At 32.8% G+C, this 21,135-nt stretch overlaps 1 protein-coding gene across 1 annotated transcript in view; it reads left to right on the top strand.

Annotated features, from left to right (window-relative positions):
• The window catches only part of LOC121205051 (uncharacterized), a 39,411-nt gene extending 22,194 nt beyond the window's left edge, over positions 1–17,217 (top strand). Inside the window, exons 2-3 of the mRNA XM_041075977.1 lie at positions 16,220–16,444; positions 16,819–17,217. Coding sequence (XP_040931911.1) covers positions 16,220–16,444; positions 16,819–17,022 — 429 coding nt within the window. The 3' untranslated portion in view covers positions 17,023–17,217. The remainder of the gene's footprint in view (positions 1–16,219; positions 16,445–16,818) is intronic.
• Positions 17,218–21,135: the final 3,918 nt, after the last annotated feature.

The following is a 21,135-nucleotide window of genomic DNA, read 5'->3' as shown; positions in this document are numbered from 1 at the left end:
ATAACCACATCACAAGACATTAACACATATCATGGATAAATAGGCTTACAAGCCAAAATCATTATAAGCCATATCTCATGGCTATAAACAAAAAATCAATATAAACCAATACCTTTGGCTAATCACAACAATAGTCAACATAGAAAAACTAAGTCCCTATACATGCCACTCATTTGAAAACATTTAACATACACATATCAATACTCCACGGATAATGGCTCGACAATGTGATACTGCCTCCAACTATCTCCAATCCCGAGCTGACCTGACAAAACTGAAAGAAATGGAAAGGAGGGAGAAAGCTTTACGCTTAGTAAGCTCGCATAAAAATAATAAGCAATGTGATAACATGTTATTTTCATTTTTTTCTATTTATTCAAATTCCAGCTAAGTTATTTTCCTGAGTCACAGTCATTAAATTATTTATATCCTGATCTATGGAAGTCCAAATTAAGATCCGTTAATTTTTCCAGAAACTAGACTCATATCTCTTCTTATCATAAAAGTTTTGGAATTTTTGGTCTAGCCAATAAGTACATTTTATTATTCAAAGTCTCCCCTATTTCACTGTTTGACAGCTTCGACCTTTCTTCACTAAAATTTATTTATCTCCTAGTACGAGACTCAGATAATGTTCCTGTCTCTTTCTCCTGAAAGTATACTCATTAAGGATTTCATTCATATGAATTTTAACTCATAATTATTTTTTAAAAATTTCTAGTTATTTTCCAAAGTTGAGATAGGGGAGTCTGGAATCACTCCGACTCTGTCTCACAAGAATTCAAATATCTCATGATACAAAATTCTTTTCGTTATGTGAAACTAGACTCATTAAGCTTTAATCTCATATTTTATTAAACTTCTAACTCAATTTCCACTATTTTTAGTGGATTTTCAAAGTCGGACCAATGCTGCTATCCAAATCTATTTTGGTACAATATAATGATCACTATCATAAGATCATTTCCAACTATCATGAACTTATCATTTCATGGATCCCTTACTCATTTTTTTACAATGGAGTTCAATATAAAAGTTATTATTTCTCATGGGCACACTTAGTCATACATTCCAAGTATAGGATAATTCCCTATCACATGCACTCAATCATCAAATTAGTCTCATGACAATGCACCATGTAAATTTGTCTTAGAAGAGCTCATCATTTATCATTTCATTGATATACATCATATTAATCCCATTGAGTTTCTAGGAAATTCTGATGGATTATCCATTTATCTTCAATTCATGAGAATGATCATTTCATGTATGCACTCCCGCGAACCTCACATCTTACGGCGGGATTACCAGTCCAGGCTAAATCCCTCGTATCGTAAACTCATAAGGTGGTGCCGGGATTACCAGTCCAGGCTAAATCCCTTATTGTGAAAAACACCCTTACTGAGTTCAGATTTGAATTGCCAGTCCAGGCTAAATTCAGACCCTAATTGGATTACCCGTCCGGGCTAAATCCTTTTCATAACTGAGATCAACGGATTACCTATCCGGGCTAAATCCTTTCTGCAACACATGCAAGATCTCAATTCGCTTGTAAATCATGGTTTATCCATTGAATTCCCTTTTTAACCTCAACTAAGACATTTTTCGACAAATCATTTTCAAAGATGCATTTCATGTAATTTCATGCCATCAATAAATGCACTTATCATGCACTCATAAATCATAGAATTAGGCATGTTAGGAGTTTACTTTAAGTTATCCAAAGCTACTTGTCGAAATCTCGTCAAGTAAAACCATGTAGCAATTCATACCACCCAGGTAATAGTAATTTAACACTCAATTCATGTAACAATAATTTGCCATTCAATTTCACATGACACAACAAGCATTACATTTTTCCATATCATACACACCATCCATCAACTTCTCTTAAACATATTAAATCATACAATTTATGCCATATCAATAGAGAATTACAATTCATGCACGATATTGCATTATTATTAACACATGAACTTACCTCGATCTAGAAACGGCAATTTACCATTTTAGTCCATAACCTTGTATTTTCTCGATTTAAGCCCGAATCTCAATTTCCTTGATCTATAATATCACATTTAGCCTACTAATTAGTCACATTATTCATATGGGTCCAAAAATCATATTTTCACAAATTTTCATTTTGACCCCTAAACTTTTGCATATTTGCACTTTTTCCCCAAGGCTCGGAAATTAAACTTCATCCTATTTTATTATGTTTTATGACATGATGATCATTTTTCCCTTCTATGGAAACATCAAATTCTCACTCTAACATGTACTTATGAACATTAGGTATTTTTACCGATTAATGCCATTTTACTCGTTTTCACGTAAAATCGCTTAGAAAAAGTTGTTTAAAACAATTTCAAGCTTTATATTCTACCATTAAACATAAAAATACATGCATATAATTCATGGGTAAATTTTTAAACACAAACCCTAGCTCAAATAAATGGTAGAAATAGCTAGAACATGTTACCGGGACTTCAAAAATGTAAAGAACATTAAATGGGGCTCGGGATCACTTACAAATGAGCTTGTAAAGCTTGAAAACCCTATCCATGGTTTTTTTCATGAGGAATTCATCCACAACGAAGAAGATGAGCAAATTTGGCTTATTTTGGCATTTTTAATTCATTTAATTACCAATTTACTAAAATGCCTTTAATGAAAAACTTTTAAAAACCTATCATACCATGTCCATTTTTGTCCACAAACTTAAAAATGGTCTAATTAATATTTAAGGACCTTTAATTTAAAAAATCATAACAATTAGACACTTCTAATATGTAGAACTCAACTTTTTCACTTTTTTACAATTTAGTCCTTTTGACAAAATTGAGTGCCTAAACGTCGAAATTTTCGAACGAAATTTTCACAAAATCATTCCATGAAATCTTAGACCATAAATATATAATAAAAATAAAATTTTCCTCATCAAATTTGTGGTCCGGAAACTACTATTCCGACTTGGCCCAAAATCAGGATGTTACAGTTCCGATATGTCCGATAATGCCTCTTAGCCCTAGTCCGTCGACGGATTCAGGTCAGGAGTGTTACAGTTCAATTTATCACTGACTCAACACCAAATCAAAAATTCCAAGCTCAAGTGTGGTGATATCTTATTTTGTAATGGCATGTACCTAGGGAGTCTTTTGTTGATTTGTTTATAAGGTGTTGTTATCTTAGTTGCTAGTGAAATGATGGTTAAATGTGTATATGGTTGTGGTTAAGGCTATGTTGGTATGTTAGCCTAGTTTATATTTTGGTATGTGATAATTTAAAGTTTGGTAGCTTAGCATAATGCTTGGTATGTGCTTAGCTTCAAATTTGGTAACTTTAGAAGTTGAAAGTTAGTTCAAATATGGTAAATGTGATATGAATTAAAGTCTTGAATGGTTGATGTGTTATTGATGTATTTGAACATTTAAAATGTGTACCAATGATGGTACATTGGTTAGGCATATTGAGTGATGAATTTGGTGTACTTTGGGCATGTTTAACGTGTTTTGAGTAGGTTAATCGATCGGTAATTGAGTTGTTTAGTGCCCAAGTAAGTAGGAAATGGTAAACTTGAGTTTTAAGGAACTTTTAGGTGCACACGGCCTGGCCACACAGGCATGTGACCCAAGTCACTAAGTTACACGGACTCAAACATGATTATGTGTCCCAACTTTGAGAGTCACACAGCCTGGGGTATTCCACACGGCTTGGCCACACAGGCATCTCTCCCTATTTCGATCGCTACACTACCTGAGACATAGGCGTGTGTCTCAACTGTGTGAGGCAAACGGCCTGGCCATACGAGTGTGTGACCCCTGTATCAGAATTTTTGTAATTATTTCCTAAACTTCTAGAATTGTTTCAAATTATTCATTGCATGTTTTTGAACCCATAGACTCGTAATAGGGGCTGTAATAGTAACTTTTACTCTGAATTCAAATGGATTAGCAAACCTATATTAGGTGCATTCAACTAATATTATCAAAGGTAAATTAAAAACATAATCCTAGTCGGAGTATGGATTAATACTCTGATGCTAATAATTGGAATAGCCTTGTATGTATCCTAATTCTGACATTCAATAAAGGATAAATAGTTATAAGAGTGTAGACAGTGAAAGAATAAGTTTAGCAATGTATAAATAGTGATAATAATGTAAACAGTGGAAAACCAAGTTTAGCATTGCATAGCATGAATTAGTATTCGATTGTATAATATTCTAGTATGATATAATTTGATTGTTGTGTCCTGCCCCTGTATATTACATTGTTAGTGGCTAGTTTATATGTTGATGATGATTGATTAATTGTTTGAAATGTTAGTAATGTATGTGACCCCAAATTTGACGACAGAGAAGGGTTAGGGTTGTTACAGTACAAGAAGGGTTATATATACGGGAGAAGCCTTATTCAGCAGATGAAATTCTTCTCCATTTTGATTATGTTTTCTTCTCAACAATATCATCCTCTTTAGTTGCTCTGAAGAAGAGAGGGTAAAGGAAAATGTTGAACAGGGTGCTGATCGTGAGGTTTAAGTTCAAGAAGTAGAGAATCTAGTAAGCTAGTAATCTTTCTTATCTTTCTGTACTCATGAATTAGAATAAGAAGGAGAGTCAAGATTCCTAATAAGTTTCTGTATACAGGTTTTGCGTTATAAGGTTTGAATACATTTGATTTAACCGATATGGTGTTATTGTTCTTAGCTTCCAGGACGATGAAGGCTTTGACATTTGGAAAAGCTCAACTAACAAGGATGAAGGAGTTCATGTGAGATTATGTACTCCATATTTTGGTATTATGTTGCTTGAACGATTTGTGTTAAGTCTGTCCTACATTATTTGATTCCACTATTGTGTGTGAGATAGTGATTAAGCATGTTGAGTATGCATAAAAATGTTTATGTATGATCGTTAGCTGTCATATAGGTGTGAACTGACATTTAAATAAGTGTCGTATTGTATGTTAAGTACTAAATGCATTTATTTGTGTGAATTGCGGGATTATGTTACATGTAGAGTACTGAGGGAATTACCTTGACAGGGTACATGAAGATAGGAAAAATTGGCATAATGGGGATATAGGCGGAATGTTATGGGTTTAAGGGAGTTTGGGAAACATCCTAGAATGGTAGGTTATGGCAGTATATGAAGTCCACTAGAACAGTAAACATGAGATTATATTGTGTAAGGCCATAGCCCAGCTATGGCAACATGTGATGTCATCCAGGACAAAGAACCAAGAGGCCCGTTCGGGCATAAAAAGAGAAGTCGCGATACGGTTCGTGAAACAAGCGGCAAGATAGAATGATCTTAGCATATCGAAGAACGTGGGCAAACAAGATAGTAAGAGAAATTGATAGATTTCGAAGATAAGAAAAGTTGGTAGAAGTGTCTAAGAATGCGGGTAAGCCTGTTAATAAGGTACTCATCAAGACTTTGATTATAAGAGGAATCGACTTAAGTGGTTTTAACGCGGTAGTGCTAATGGAAGGGATACCTTCTCGAAGTATCGATGTATCTGCCAATATAAGTTTGCCAACAATTAGTGGGTAAACAATCATCAGGTGTAATAAAGTGAGACGAGTAAGTAGATTCTAATCAGGTGTATCTGTTGGTACTAACAAAGGAAGAAGTCCGCTAAGGACAAATTAAGGAAGTGATAGTATGCGAAGGAGACCATTTGCATCTTGGTAGGATGGATTGAAATGGGAAAAGTCCTAAGGGACTATTTTACAAGCATGAATGTACTAAGAAAGAGGGGTGTGTAGTTGATCACGTCTCTCTCTCTCCATCCTTGCGAACAAATAGAGAAATATATGAAGATCAACAATCGGAAATTAAAATAAAATATCAAAATCGTGGCTTTACTGCAAGTGTAACAAGTCAGTTGTTATATTTGTACTGTTACAATGGAACACTAAAGTATTCCAAGGATCGAACCCAAGAGAATTAGCAATTTAGTGATTTCTATTCAAAAGTGCATGTAAGAAAGGAGTCTATCTAGCTACTCACTAATTGTTATAGTATGGCAAACCATTAAGTTGAGAGAAATTAAACTAATTAATAACCTAAAACAAAAAAAAAAGACTAAATTGTAAATAATGTAAAATATAAAACTACAAAATACGATAACAGACAGCAGTTGGTTGATTTCTATGTTGTTAATTAACCCTTAAATTAGGGATCTAAATCATTAGCACTCCTAAATTGGTTCCCTTTTACCTCTTAGTCTCCACTTTACCAACTTAGACAAATTAGTTTCGTTTATCTTTCTATCTCACTAGCTAACTCGGGACTAATGAATTGGTGCCAAATAAGATTACCTCTCAGTCTCTCTTATCTTGATATTCCCTTAGGGTCATCAATCCTATTTTTTGAAGTCTATTGGTTTAGTCCAATTTTACGATTTAGTCCCCGAACCCAAAAACTAACCAAACAACATTTTCATCAACCAACCACTTAAGGTTTAGTTACCTATTACCATATTAAAGCTAATAAACATGAATGAAACACCTATGGAAAACATTAACAAAAAATTGAACAAAAAGATAAAAGCTTTGATTTTTAACTTAATAAACTTAAACAAAAAGCAATTAACACAAGGATAAAGAAACTAGAACAATATAGATGAGATTTTTAATAGATGAAAATAAAGAAAACTAAAATAACATTAATTCAAATATGAAAGAGTGATTACAACTAAGTTTAAAGTCTTTAACATGTAAATAAAACTAAGCTACAACAAAAATGAACTTAACTAACAATTATGAAACTAATTAAAACCAAAAAGCAACATAAATTAAAACCTTAAAACTATAAAGAAAAAAATTACCCTACTTTTAAGCTAAAAGATAAAGGAAACCTTAAAACTAAGGAGCTTTTTAACTTAAACTAAAGCCTTCTTTTCTCATATAATTTTTGGCTTTTTAAATAATCTAATCTGACTCCAAAATGTTGTCAAAAATGCCCCTTTTCGTCTTTTATTTGATTAGTGCTTCGAGTGGACAAAGACTGTTGTTCATGTCATTTTTTGTCTCTATACGACAAGGATATCGTGATATCGAGAGGTGGGTATCATGACATCTTCGACAGTCTACTCAGGGGGTCTTTGATGGTGGATGTTGTGATACCCAAGGGTGGGTATGGTGACACCACTGTAGGTGGTTCTCATTCCTCTTCATTTCAAGTCTGTCGGAGGTGTTGCGGCAACCATGCTTCAATATTGCGATACCTTTGTCCTTGGTGAATTTTTTTCACACGTTTGGGCCTCCGATGACTCCCTACAACACTTAATCAACCATGAAGTTCTCGATGGCACATTTGACCATCTCGGGTCTAAAAAAAATAACGTAAAATGGGCACAAAGTGCATGAAGAGCTTATTAAGGCTAAAGAAGAAAAATTAAATGAAAACTGTGAAAAAGACATTAAAATTACTCGAGAAAAAGTTCATTAAGTATAACGAGAAACCTAGTTTGACATATCAAATTACATACAGCATATCAAACTCCCCCACACTTAATTTTTTGCTTGTCCTCAAGCAAACACGCAAAACATGCAAAATGAAATAAGACCCTTGAACAATGAACTTATTTGACAATTGATAAATGGGCATGCCCTATGTACCAAGTTCCTTTATTGTACAACTCAAAGTTGATGCATTGCAAACTCCTAGCTTTGTGAGCAAATTGTCTTAGTTAAAAAGGTTACAGAACAAACAAAAGTAGAGGTAGTTTACGAAAATCTAATTTCACATTATTCTATCACAATAAGACATGAAGATATGATGTATCTATGTACAAAAGAAATTGACTTATTCATTTACAATAAGTTTCCACAAGTTTCAGTATATACACAAAGACAATAAGGTCACATAGGCTTAGTGGCTTGTACGTTCTGAGGCTTAGGTTAGTGCGGATTTAACAAAAGGTAAGCTCAAAACGGTTCAAGCAATATGAACAGTATAACACACGACATTTTTCCTAATCCCCCCTAAATGTTCCTTCTCTCACTTTCATTATCTCTCCAATAATGTGAAAGAGAAGGGTCGATTTTAGCTCATTTTTGTACATTATGATTTAATATTTACAGATTTGATTTACGAAGATGGGGTCCCGAAATTGCTATTTTCAGTACCACTGAAAATCAGGTCGTTACACAAGAAGTAGGCTTAAACATCTCAGTGAGACCCCCATTCCATAATTGTAACACCCCTTACCCATGTCTTACGTCGGCACAGGGTACAAGGCATTACCGGACTTAAATACAATCAATCATGTAAAAATTAGCCATAAAATTTGAATTCTATTTAAAAACTTTCACACATATGCTTACCATCCCTTATATGGGGCTACGGGGCCCAAACGGGAGCAAATCGTAAACATATGAAACTTTTGCAACACTTAGAAAATTTTCACACTTTAGAGAGTCACACGCCCATGTGGGTTGACCGTGTGGATTTCACACGCCCGTGTGGCTTGGACACGCCCGTGTCTTCAGCCCACGTAACTCTCTGTTTATGACATCAACAAAAATTTAGAGTCACGGGGCCAAGTCACACACCCGTGTGCTAAGGCCATGTCCCCCACATGGCTGAGACACAACCGTGTCTCTGTCCGTGTGGTTAACACTTAGGCTATTTTCCAAGCCCTTATGTTACCCTTAATCCTTCACATCTTTATGCATACTAAGGACACATATCATGACATCATTTTAATGATTTAGCATCTCATATTAAGACACATTCATAACATTAATGCCAGCCATATATGGCCAACAAGCATAACCACACCACCTCATCACAAGCATTAGAACATAGCATAGATAGATAGGTTCACAAACTATAATCAAAATAAGACACACCTCTTGGCCATATACAAATAACTCAATATAAGCCAATGCATTTGGCTAATTATAATAACACATAACATAAAGATAAGTCCCTATACATGCCACTCACTTAAAAATGTTTAACGAATCAATATTACAAAGGTGATGGCTTGATAGTGTATTGCTACCTCCGACGATCTCCAGTCCCGAGCTAACCTGACAACACTAAAGAAAAGGAAAGGAAGGGAGTAAGCTTTATAGCCTAGTAAGACTGTATGAAAGATAATAAGCAATTATCAACTTGCTCCTCCAGGTAATACAACCATATTTGCACTTTTACTTATGCTCAGGTCAAGTTATTTTCTCGATTCACAGTCACTAAATTATTTATATCTGGAGACACAGAACTTCAAATTAAGATCCGATAATTTTTCCAGAAACTAAACTCACATATATTCGTACCATAAAATTTTCAGAATTTTTGGTTCAGCCAATTAGTACAATTTATTCTTTAAAGTTACCCCTGTTTTGTTGTCTGATAGTTCCGACCCCTCTTCACTAAAAATTAGTTATCTCCTCATGTAGGATTCGAATGATGTACCCATTCATTTATTTCGAAAATAGACACATAAATAATCTAATAATATAAATTATAACCAATAATTATTTTTTTACAATTTTTAAAGATTTTGTCAAATAAGAATAGGGGATTTCGAAATCATTCTAAATCTATTTCACACAAATTCAAATAAGTCATAATATGAAATTCTTTTGCTTACCCCGTGTCCTTTATTATAAACTAGACTCGATTATCTTTAATTTCATATTTTATTCAATCTCTAACCCTTTTTCCACTATTTTTGGTGTATTTTCCAAGTTGGACTACTGCAGCTATCCCAAAACTGTTTAGTGTAAAATAATGGTAACTAAGCTTATAACACCTTTACAAACCATTTTAGACATCATGGTGAAAATACATATTGGCACATCATAAGCAGAGAACCATAATCACAAGGTCATCAATATTTCATTCTCATAGGCATAGCTTACTTATTTGTATCCTTACTAAAGTTGCATCATTTCATGATCGTAATAGCATTTGAGCTTCGAGTACATACCTATACCTTTTCGACATGCTCACAACATTTCATAGTTTGTTCCTAATACATAAATGGACATGAGCACAAATTACTCATCACTATAAAATACAATTCATATATCATATATCGAGCTCACATATCATACATTTCAAGTAGGTACCTGTACCACTCACAACATGGTCATAACCTTTCTCATTTAGTTTAAACTATAAATCTTTCTGTTGAACCGTTCGGAATACTAAAGGATATTCGATAAGCCTCAAACATAGGGTAGAATGCCGATGCCATGTCCCAAACATGGTCTTACACTGGCTCATCCATTAAGTCGATGGCATGTCCCAGAATGGTCTTACACTGACTATCGTAATCGAGGTCGACGCCATGTTCCAGACATGGTCTTACACTGGCTCTCACATATCTGTGTTGATGCCATGTCCCAGATATGGCCTTACACTAACACATCTCATAGCCGATGCCATGTCCCAGACATGGTCTTACACTAGCTTACATCTCGAGGCTAATGCATGTCCCAGACATGTCATACACTAGCTCTTGTCTCAATGCCGATGTCATGTCCCAGACATGGTCTTACACTAGCTCTCATAATGTGGCCGATGCATGTCCCAGACATGTCTTACACTAGCACACAAATAACCCAAATGTCATGGCATGAATATCCGATTTATTCCTAAGGTTCAACTAGGAGTTTCTACTACATCAATTCACATCATGCATATTCATATTCACAATCAACCAATTTATGTTATATCAAGTCATTCTCACATGATAACAATGTAGTTGCATTATTTACACACAACTTACTCGTTTTAATGATATCATATTCCATCAAATTTCCAATGTATTCAATCATCACCCAAATGTTATTAACATTTGGCATCACTTTCTCATATACAATATCATCAACATATAATTCAATACAATGATAGCAAGATAGATTTCAAGTATATTAACAATAACATGGATATCATGCTTATTTAATCACACGGACTTACCTCGGTGTGAAACGCCGAAATAAGTCAATTACTCGATTATCTTGCTTTTCCCCCGATCTAATTTCGAATTTCATCTTCCTTGATCTATAACAACACATTTAATTTATTTATTCATCATGCTACTCAAATTAGCCCAATTTCACATTTTTGGAAAAATTACATTTTTACCCCTATACTTTGTCATATTTACACTTTTGCCTCTAGGCTCGTAAAATGAAATGTGTTCAATTTTTTTACTACCCATGCATAGCCAAACCTTTTTCATGCTTATAGCAGCCCACATTTTCCATTATTTCACACATTTACCCACTATTTTACAACTTTTACAAAGTGGCCCATTTTAGGTGTTTTCATGAAAATCATTTAATAAAAATTGTTTATTTAACAACCAATATTCATTTCCTTCCATAAAAATGCAGCAAAAAACATGAATATTCTCATGGAAAACCCTATACTTTCAACCATTTTGCAAAATAGTCCCCCATTAGTTAGCTTATACTACAAGGGTCTCAAAATTACAAAAATTATCAAGAAAGACCCTAAAATCACTTACTTTCAAGGTTCTAAAGTTGCTGAAAATTTCAAGCTCCCATGGCTATTTTTCTTAGAGAAAATCAGTGGAGAGAAGAAGATGGGAAAAAAAAGATGATAACTAGGCTTTTTATTTTTATTTTTTATTCATTAGTCAAATTTTGTCACCTAATGCCAACTAACCATTGTCTTTTCATGATTTTTGTCTCCATATTCAGCCACCACATTAATATTTGTCTATTTTCTTAATAAGGACCTCTATTTTAATGTTCCATAGCTAATTAACACCTTTAGCTAATAGAACAAAACTTTTATACTTTATGCAATTTAGTCCTTTTTTTCAAAATTAAGCATGCAATCGCTTAAATTAATTCACCAAAATTTTCAAACATCCATATAATCATGCTATAACACATAAAATAACATGAAAATAATTTCTTGACGTCAGATTTGTGGTCTTGAAACCACTATTCCGACTAGGCCCAAAATCGTGTTGTTACAATAATATTTGCATGGAAGTAGTCGATATGCATTGCATTATCACCTTAGTAAGATCATTTGTTATGTAAGCCTCAAGTAAAGTGTCTTCTAAGAAGTCCCATCTCAATCTATCATAGGCTTTCTCCGGATCTACTTTACTGACCATCCACCTCTTCGACCCCTTTTTAATCTTCATTGAATGGATTGCTTCTTGAGCTATAATGATATTGTCCATAAGAGATCTTTCTACAATAAAGCTAGGATGATTTTTGGCAACAAGCTTAGGCATCACATATTTCAATTGATTCACCATCATATTTGTTATTATCTTATAAAGGATCGAGCAAAGATTTATTTGTCGAAATTGGGAGAAGTTCACAAGATTATCCCCCTTTGGAATAGATACCAACAAACTATTTTTGATTGAGTTCTCAAACGACTCACCTGTAACTATAACTGTAACTTTTATACCAATAGAATCACCCGCGATGTCCCATTGGCTTGAAAAAAATTTGAATTGTAAAGAGAGCTTCACGAATCTTAGCTATTGACACCTCTAAACCAATTGACATCTCCTTCTTAACAGTTGATAAATCCAGAAAACAATTTCATTTTGGAAATATGCTATTAGAGCCCCCTTCATTTGAATACAATTTTTTAAAAAGTGATTGCCTCTCGCAATAGTTTTTCCTCATCAAAACACCAATAGACTCTATCGAGTTTAAGGGCTCAAATTTTGTTGTGCTCCCAACAAGTTAAAACGTGTTTATGGAAATAGTTGGTATTACAATCTCCAAACATAATCCAATCTAACCTTGCTTTCTAATGCCATAACAATTCTTCTCAGTCTAGAATAATCTCAAGTTCCTTCCTATTATCCCATTCAAGGATATTGAGATTTTTTGACTAATATTTCTCCAAAGTAACATGTGTACTTTTGATTCTAGAAAGAATAATATGTTTCTTCCTGTTAATGGAACTAAATGAATCATGATTCCAGATTTGAACTACCCTTGTAAATTCATTAATCTGCTCCTTTATGTTATTAACTTTCTCAAGGATTTAAATAGTGGTCCGATATCGGAATAGCGGTCGTTATATAGCGGTAGCGGCACCGTCTGAAACCACTATTGCTAAAAATAGCAGTGTGAAGCGGAGTCACACCGATAACAGGGGATCGCGCTGCAATTTAACGGGTAACAGCCAATTGCGGCAATAACGGGCCGCTATTCTAGTTATTTTTCGTTATATAGTAAATAAATAAATAAAAATTCAGCTCCTCTAAACAAAAATCAACAGAAACACAAAAAATCAAAAGGGAATATATTCCCCTACCTGCAAAATCAAAGAGTTTTCAATCAAAAAAGTAAAAAGAAGTCCAAATAAATAGAAAAAAGCAATCATATTTCGATTTAGAGTTTAGAGACCGTAAACTCCAAAGACCAAATGGCAAACAAAATCACAACACCGGATCGGAGGAATTTATAATAACACCGGATCGGAGGAATTTATCAAACAAAATCCAAGTAAGTACTTGAAATTTTGTCTTGATTCTTGCTTGCATGTCTTGAATCTGCATTCTGCAGTGCAAATGCCAAATATGTTCTTTACTTCTTTAGATTAGGGATTTAAGAACAAAAGGGTTTCGCTATTTAAATCCCTGGTTGGGGTTTAAAGCATGTATGCGAGTGAAAGCACGTTTAAAGCATGGCCACTCACCTTAGCCCAAAGAACCATCTCCATAACATCTATACCAACAACTTTGGGGAGACGACCAAATGCTTATTTACAAACGTTTAAAATGCAAAATAAAATGCAGTTCCTACAAAAATGTTGAAGAAAGAACATTGAAAAATCAATAACTATAACATCCAGTTGTAAAAAGAAAATTAAGAAAAGAATATACGAACTAGGTTTTTTCAAAACTAAAAGGAAAGGACCATAAAAGGAGAAAAAGAGCTACCATGGGTGTTTGAATAAAAAATAGGGTTTGTTTAGAGGGGAAAGATCTCAGCTATTTTGACTTTTGACCATATCTTTATTTATAATTTCAAGTTTCTTCAAACTCAATTATTTGATTAATATATTGGTTGATGTCATGAATTTTTTTAAAACTAAAATTAATGAGACTTTCATTATATTTTTGTTTCAAGTTTTTATCTTCAGCCATATTTCAGTTCAATTATGTTATTTTTTAAATTTTATTTTATTTTTCATTGAAATTGAGTTTAATTATCCATGAATTGCAGTGTCAATTTGATATATATATAGGATTTTCTTTTTCTTTTTAAAGAATATATTTAGGATTTTAATGATCAGACATGTCGAAACCATTTTTAAATCGAGTTTTAGGAAAATGAGAATCGACTTTAAAAAACAAAAACAGGAGTCGCCACCAATCTTTTTAGGTGTGATTGGATCACCTTTAAAACATTTTGTTTTAAAATCATTAGTTTTGGTCTACGTAATAAAAGAACAGGTTCGGGAGTCGGTTACGTACAGGGAATGATTAGCACCCTCGTAACACCCAAAAATTGGTACCTAATTAATTATCAAATGTCTTTAAGGTCGGAAATTTAAAAATTTTAAGATACAATCCTCTTTAAAATATTTTGATCTTGAAAATTGGGATTCACTTGTATCAAAATATTGATACTAAGTTAGCTTTTTTGGAAATTTCTATCTCGAAACGACAAAACGCCACATGCAGTAAGTTAGGACACAACGCTTTGAAATTCTAAGACAGTTGCTCGTTTTTTGAAAATCTTAAAAAACTTAGAAGGGTACTTGACTATTCGAACTCAACGAGAAAAGCTGCAACCCAATAAGTTAGGGCACTACTTTTCTCAAAGCTTCCAAACACCAAGCATTGCCTTTTTATTTTTGAAAACTTTGAAGTCTCGTTTTTCTAAAACCGATGCATGAAGGAGCATATTAACATAACATACGAGATAACATGTTATAATAATAGGTAAGTAAAAGCATAACAGCATAAATATCATACATTAACCAACATATATAAGAAATAAAACATGACAAGTTTTAAATAAGAAAAACTATACATAAAACACAATGCATATTTAAGAAGAGTAGGTAAAAATCCCTAAACATATAGTTCAACATATATTTAAACACAAATGATGCATGATATACAATTTTAACACATATAAAAAAATGCATTTGAAAATAAATTAAAAAGGTCTAAGATATTACATAACATATAAAATACATAACATAGCAATAATACATTAATTCTAAAGCAAAAGCAAATATTGTATAATAAAAAACATAAGTTTTTTTTTTAAATATATGTATAATACAAACGATTGATAAATAAAATGAGCATATAAAAAATATGATATTCAATGATATAATATATAAAAATATATTTATAAGAATAATAATTATATAAAAATATAAAATATAATGGTTTCGAAAAAAAATGTATAAAATATCAAATATGTGAAAGAATTTATATTTTCAAGAAAATAATTGTATAATATATATAAATATAAGTTTAGAATAATATGAAATAAATAATTAATGATGAAATATACGTATTATACAAATTATTATATTATAATATCTTCAAAATGTGTAATAATAGAATACAAGTAAAGTAATTATTTACATATAAATAAAAATAAGTATATAATACAAGTTAAAACTTTTAATGATAATAATATATAGATAAAAATATTTAATAGTGTAAAATGACATAATAATATAAAATAAATATAATATATAATATAAAAGTATATATGTGAAAATAATATATAATATATATAAATAATATGAGTAATATATAAAATAATTATATAATATATAATATAAAAATAAAAATAAAGAAAATAACAATAAAAATTTATATTTGTATAATAATAGAAATAAATATATAGGGTTAAATTTGAAGTTTAATAAAATTACAGGGGCGAATTTAAAAATAAAGCTGAATTAAGGTCCTAATTAAAACAAGCGTAAAACAAAAGGGACTCATTGGGCAAATCGCCCTATTCCCAAAACGGCAGCGTTTTAATCCAGGTCTTTAAACAGCTATTGCAGGGACTAAATTAAAACTAAAACAAAATAATAGGGCCAAATCATAAATAAAATAAAGCGTAATTATAAACACAAAGAAAAGTGGAAGGACCGATTGAGTAATTAACCCAATCCTCAAAAACACGCGGATCCTCCCCGGGTAATCGGGTCAACGCGCGGATCCTGTGCTTAGAAACGACGTCGTTTTATACTTATTGGATTAAGCCAAAACGGCGCCGTTTCATTTATGCTATAGAAGCCACATTTAAAGCTTTAAAATCATTTTTTACACCGGTCTTTAAAAAAAACTTAAAACACTCTGCAAAGGGGAAGAAAGAGACCCCGGCTCTGGCCTTCGGCCACAGGGTTGCATTCACGCACGCGCTTCACACGCCATCGTTTTGTGATGATCTGAAGGTTAAAACCTTCATCCTCTCAAGCAAAACCCAGGTAATCCCTTTTCCTTTTAAACATCAGCAGTTTTTTTGCTAAAACAATTCATATATATGCGTTCAAAAATAAAGAACAAGATACAAGATTAAATCACCTTTTTTAGAAACTGTTTGTATTTCTCTGAATGAGTATATGTAAGTATATTTCTCTTTTGTCAAAAAAATAGGTCCTTTATACAATGAAAGCATTCGGGCTTTATAGCCACTGCTGTTATTACATAAACTGAGAAAGAAATCTTCGATTTCTTTCCATTTTTTGTCTACTATATCCACCGTATCTTTGACCATGATCTGTTGAGATTCCTTTGATTTAGTTTCCTTTTTCTTGCTCTTCTTTTTCGTATCTGCTGTGTTTTCTTTTCCATTTTGCAGGTACCCGAAGATCTCGGTGATGGTCATGCTGCTTGTGACGCGATTTGGGGCCGGATAGAGGGACGACCGATGATCGGGGCACTGGTGAGCATTGAAGGTCCTTGGGATAGTGCATTAATGGCGGCCTCTATTTCGGGGACTGAACAGATGCTCCCCGAACCCTCTAGAACCTCTTGCGGCGCCACAGTGTTTAGGAAACCCTAGGGTTACCTGCTTCCCTTAAGTCTTTTAGGTCTTTTGGGCTGTTTTAGATTTGGGCTTCAGATGTAAATGGGTATAGGGCAGTAGTAGGGTTTGCTGGGTAGTTTTAGGCCTGCTGGCAGCAACCGGTCTATTTGGGTATAACGGGTCTGAGGTACTTGGGCTTGTGTTTGGGCTCTTGTAAACTGGACTTTATATGGACAGTTAAATAAACAAACATTTATTTATTTATTTATTTATTTATTTATTTATTTAAGGCTCGGTTAGATTTGGGCTATTACAAGACAATTGACCATTATACTTTAATTAGGAATCTATGGATACTTTTAATTAATTAGGTGTATTAATTAATACATAGAGGGTTAGGCTAATCGAGGTGTAGTTAACTTAATTCGAGAAGAAGAGAAAAAAAACGTGATAATCTATATATTCTGATTAATTTAATAATAATTTATTTAATACATGTATGTTCCATATACGTATACTTAAATCATATCCAACGTGGCAAAGGTACATTTCAAATTAGATGAGAAGGAATATGAATAGCATTTTTGAATAATTCTTTTTTATCATATTGTTATTGTTAAGAGAATATTTAGAACTATCTGTAGTTCTTCTCGACTTTTAAATACGAGAATAATGCATTTCAGCACATTTAAACTTATATACTTTTGCATTGACAATAATATTCATACCAATTGAGCTTCGACTCAATCGACTTCTTTCTTGAATAATTAAAGATATATTAATTGTATTTTTTAATATCTCTAGTATATGCTCAAGAGATTCCACATGTAAATGTGTATATATTTGGTTTAAAGTGTTTGCTCAAACTTGTCTTAAAAGTCATGTAGAAAACAAAAAATAACTCTAAAATCAACTTAGATAAATGGTTGTTTAAGTTTATTTAAGCATTGACAATCATATGTCCAAGTTCGTTATGGATATTATTTTTAATAATAATAATAGTAATACATTATTAATGGATGTTCCTTGGTTCTATGCATGTCAATTTATGCATTTGGTACCGCCTTTCTATGTTTAATTACAGTGCATGCAAATATGTATGTAATGAATTTAAACCATGCTTTAACTCAAATTTCCAAGGATTTTATTTGAATTGGAAAACGAAGGAACACACTCGTAATTATGCGGTTGAGGTTGGGGTTGGCGACCGAACTGAATAGGTGCATTCAGATTTTTATTTCAAAAAAAATACAATCACTAAAATATTATAGATTAATAAGTTAGAATTGTTTGGAGAGATTTTACTGAAAATGAAAATTACTTTGACGATAATCATATTACTATGTTTTTTAATATGAAAGCTTCAACCTTATCAGATTTATAATTTTACTTTATATGTTATTTTTTAATTAATATTGTAATTATAATTTATAATGATAATTATTTATTATTTATTATTATTTTAAAATTTCATAACTTTCATTACTCAAGGTTTGTTTAGGGTTACACACAAAATTAATGAAAAAATTTAACCTCTGTTGCTTGGGGTTTGCTTAAGGTTATTACACACAAAATTAATGAAAAAATTATAGCCTCCATCACTTATGACTTGTATTATAAAAGGTTAAAAAATCAAGAAAAATTAATTCATTGTGTTTTTCTTTATCAAATCCGATAGATGACTTCAATTCAACATTAGATAAATCTCTATTGATTTTAGTTTGCATAATATGAAAAACTTGAATTTTTAAATTTGATCCAATTTGAATGTAAATTTTATTAAGATGGAACAAAACAAACTATTTATACCAAAAACTTTGGAACCAAGTAATAATGGGTTAGGGTGTATTGTTGTTTTTAAAATACATATATATATGTATGGATTATGCAATAAATTTAAATTTTCCATGTTAATGATGTTTACTTTTTTTTGTATTATATTGTTGATAATATAAGTAATGAGTTGCTTATATTTCTAAATATAATTTTATGTTTCTTATATATAAATAAAAATAAAGCATGTCACAGGATTGGAGGGTGCACCAAGTAATGATATAGGTTGGCACTTTGGAACTCCAGTGCCAAATGCGAAAGGAAATATCGTATGTAAACTTTGTGGTAAAGTTGTGAAAGGAGGAATAACACGATTCAAAAAGCACATTGCTCATAAAATCGGCTGTAACATCCTGATTTTGGGCTTAATAGGAGCAGTGATTTCGGGACCACAAATTCGATGATGAAACTTTCATTTTTTTATATTTTTATGGTCTATGATTTCACGAAATAATTCCGTGAAAATTTCGTTCGAAAATTTCGATGTTTGGGCACTCAATTTAGTAAAAAGGACTAAATTATAAAAAGTGAAAAAGTTGAGTTTTACATGTTAGAGGTGTCTAATTGTCATTAAATTTTAAATGGGAGGTCCTTAAATGATAATTAAACCATTGTATAACTTTTTGGACAAAAATGGCCTTGGTTGGGTAAAATTTAAAAGAATAGTAAAAAGGGCATTTTGGTCATTTAGGGGTAAAATGAATTAAAAGACAAATTTTAAACCCCAAATGTGTCCCTTTCTTCTTGCTACAGCAGAATGTACCAAGAGCATCCATGGTTAGGGTTTGGCTAAGCATTCTTAAATTAGTCCAATTAACCTATTCAAGCTGAGCACCTTGCTTAATCGGCATCCACCACTGATAGGCTTCATCTGAGAGCAAGGATATAATACTCCTCAATTACAAAATGGGAGTGCAGTCAATGTCAGTCATGATACGCTAAATGGCCTCGAGCCAATACTCAGCAATAATAGGGGCAACTCTAATAACGCCCCTAAACAACTTAGCACCATTCGACCAGAGTCGTTTAGTAACCGACCCTCGACCTCTAGATCTAGAATGGGTTCTGGCAACCCTTTTCAGTGCCCGAATCATGGATTGAGACAGTGTGTCGTCCTCAGCCATCGAAGTCTAGGACCCCGCCTCACTAGTAGGAGTACCAACTGTCTCACTGGTCTCTAGATTAAGCATATTACCCATAGAGGATGACTTTGCTTGAGCTCTTCCTCGGCGTCCATGATGCCCACGGGTTTTACGTCTACAACTATCGTATGAACTCATAATGTCAGTTTATCTACAATTTTAGAATTCACAGATCAGTTCAGGGTTTCTACACAGTGCTTCTACTAGTTCCTATCAGAGTATTTAACCCAATAATAGTTTCATCACTACAATTTTTCCACTATACACGATAGCAAAATAGAAATACTTAAATGTTCAGCATTAAAGTGTGACAGCCCTAATTCGACCCTAGTCGGAATGTGGTTTCGGGACCACAAAACCGAGTCATAAAATTTAGTTAAAATTTTATTTGCATATCTTATATGTGTGATAGTACTTGTACAAAAATTTGATGTTTTAATTTTATATTAGGAATGTGAATTTTGCTTGAAAGGATCTAGTTGAAAGACTTGGAAAATTATGATAGGTAAATAAGTAAGGACCAAATAGTATTAAAGTGGGAAAGTGTTGTCCTTGCATGTCAAATTAGCCAAACTAAAGCATAGTGGCCGGCCATGCTATGGGTGGAAACATGTCTCCAACATGTTATGCTAGTGATGTATGTTAAGAAAAATAAAATAATGAGCATGGTGATTAAATAATGAAAGGAAGGGTGATGAAAAAAAAATAATATGGTCTCATCCATACCCCCTTGTTGCCGTGAATTGAAGAAAGAAAACAAAAAAAAAAGTGTTCATTCTTGAACATCTTTGGCCGAATAGAGGAAAGAAAGGAAGGGGAAAAGCTTGAGAAAATCGGCTATGGTGGTTTGCTAGACTAAGGTATGTTTGATGTTGTCCTTGAGATGCATGCATGTTTTAGTAATTGACTTGAGTTCTAAATAGCCCATGTTCAAATCTTGAATCTTGTTGGTAACATGAGCAATCGGTCATGAGAAAGTGTTCAAGAAATGGTTGTTGTTCATGTTATTTGGATGAGAAATGGTGAGTTTTGTTGTTTCATGTTAAAGTTAGGTGAATGATGATAGAGGAGTGTTTGAACTATAAAAAGAATCGGCTACCTTGTTATGAGCTAGGGCCGAATGTGAGTTTGGTTGTGTTTGAATATTACATGCTTGGTAGAATGGTGGATGAAG

This window comes from Gossypium hirsutum, chromosome A08 (assembly GCF_007990345.1).
Source record: "Gossypium hirsutum isolate 1008001.06 chromosome A08, Gossypium_hirsutum_v2.1, whole genome shotgun sequence".
Lineage (NCBI taxonomy): Eukaryota > Viridiplantae > Streptophyta > Magnoliopsida > Malvales > Malvaceae > Gossypium > Gossypium hirsutum.
This window is presented reverse-complemented; position numbering and strand designations above follow the sequence as displayed.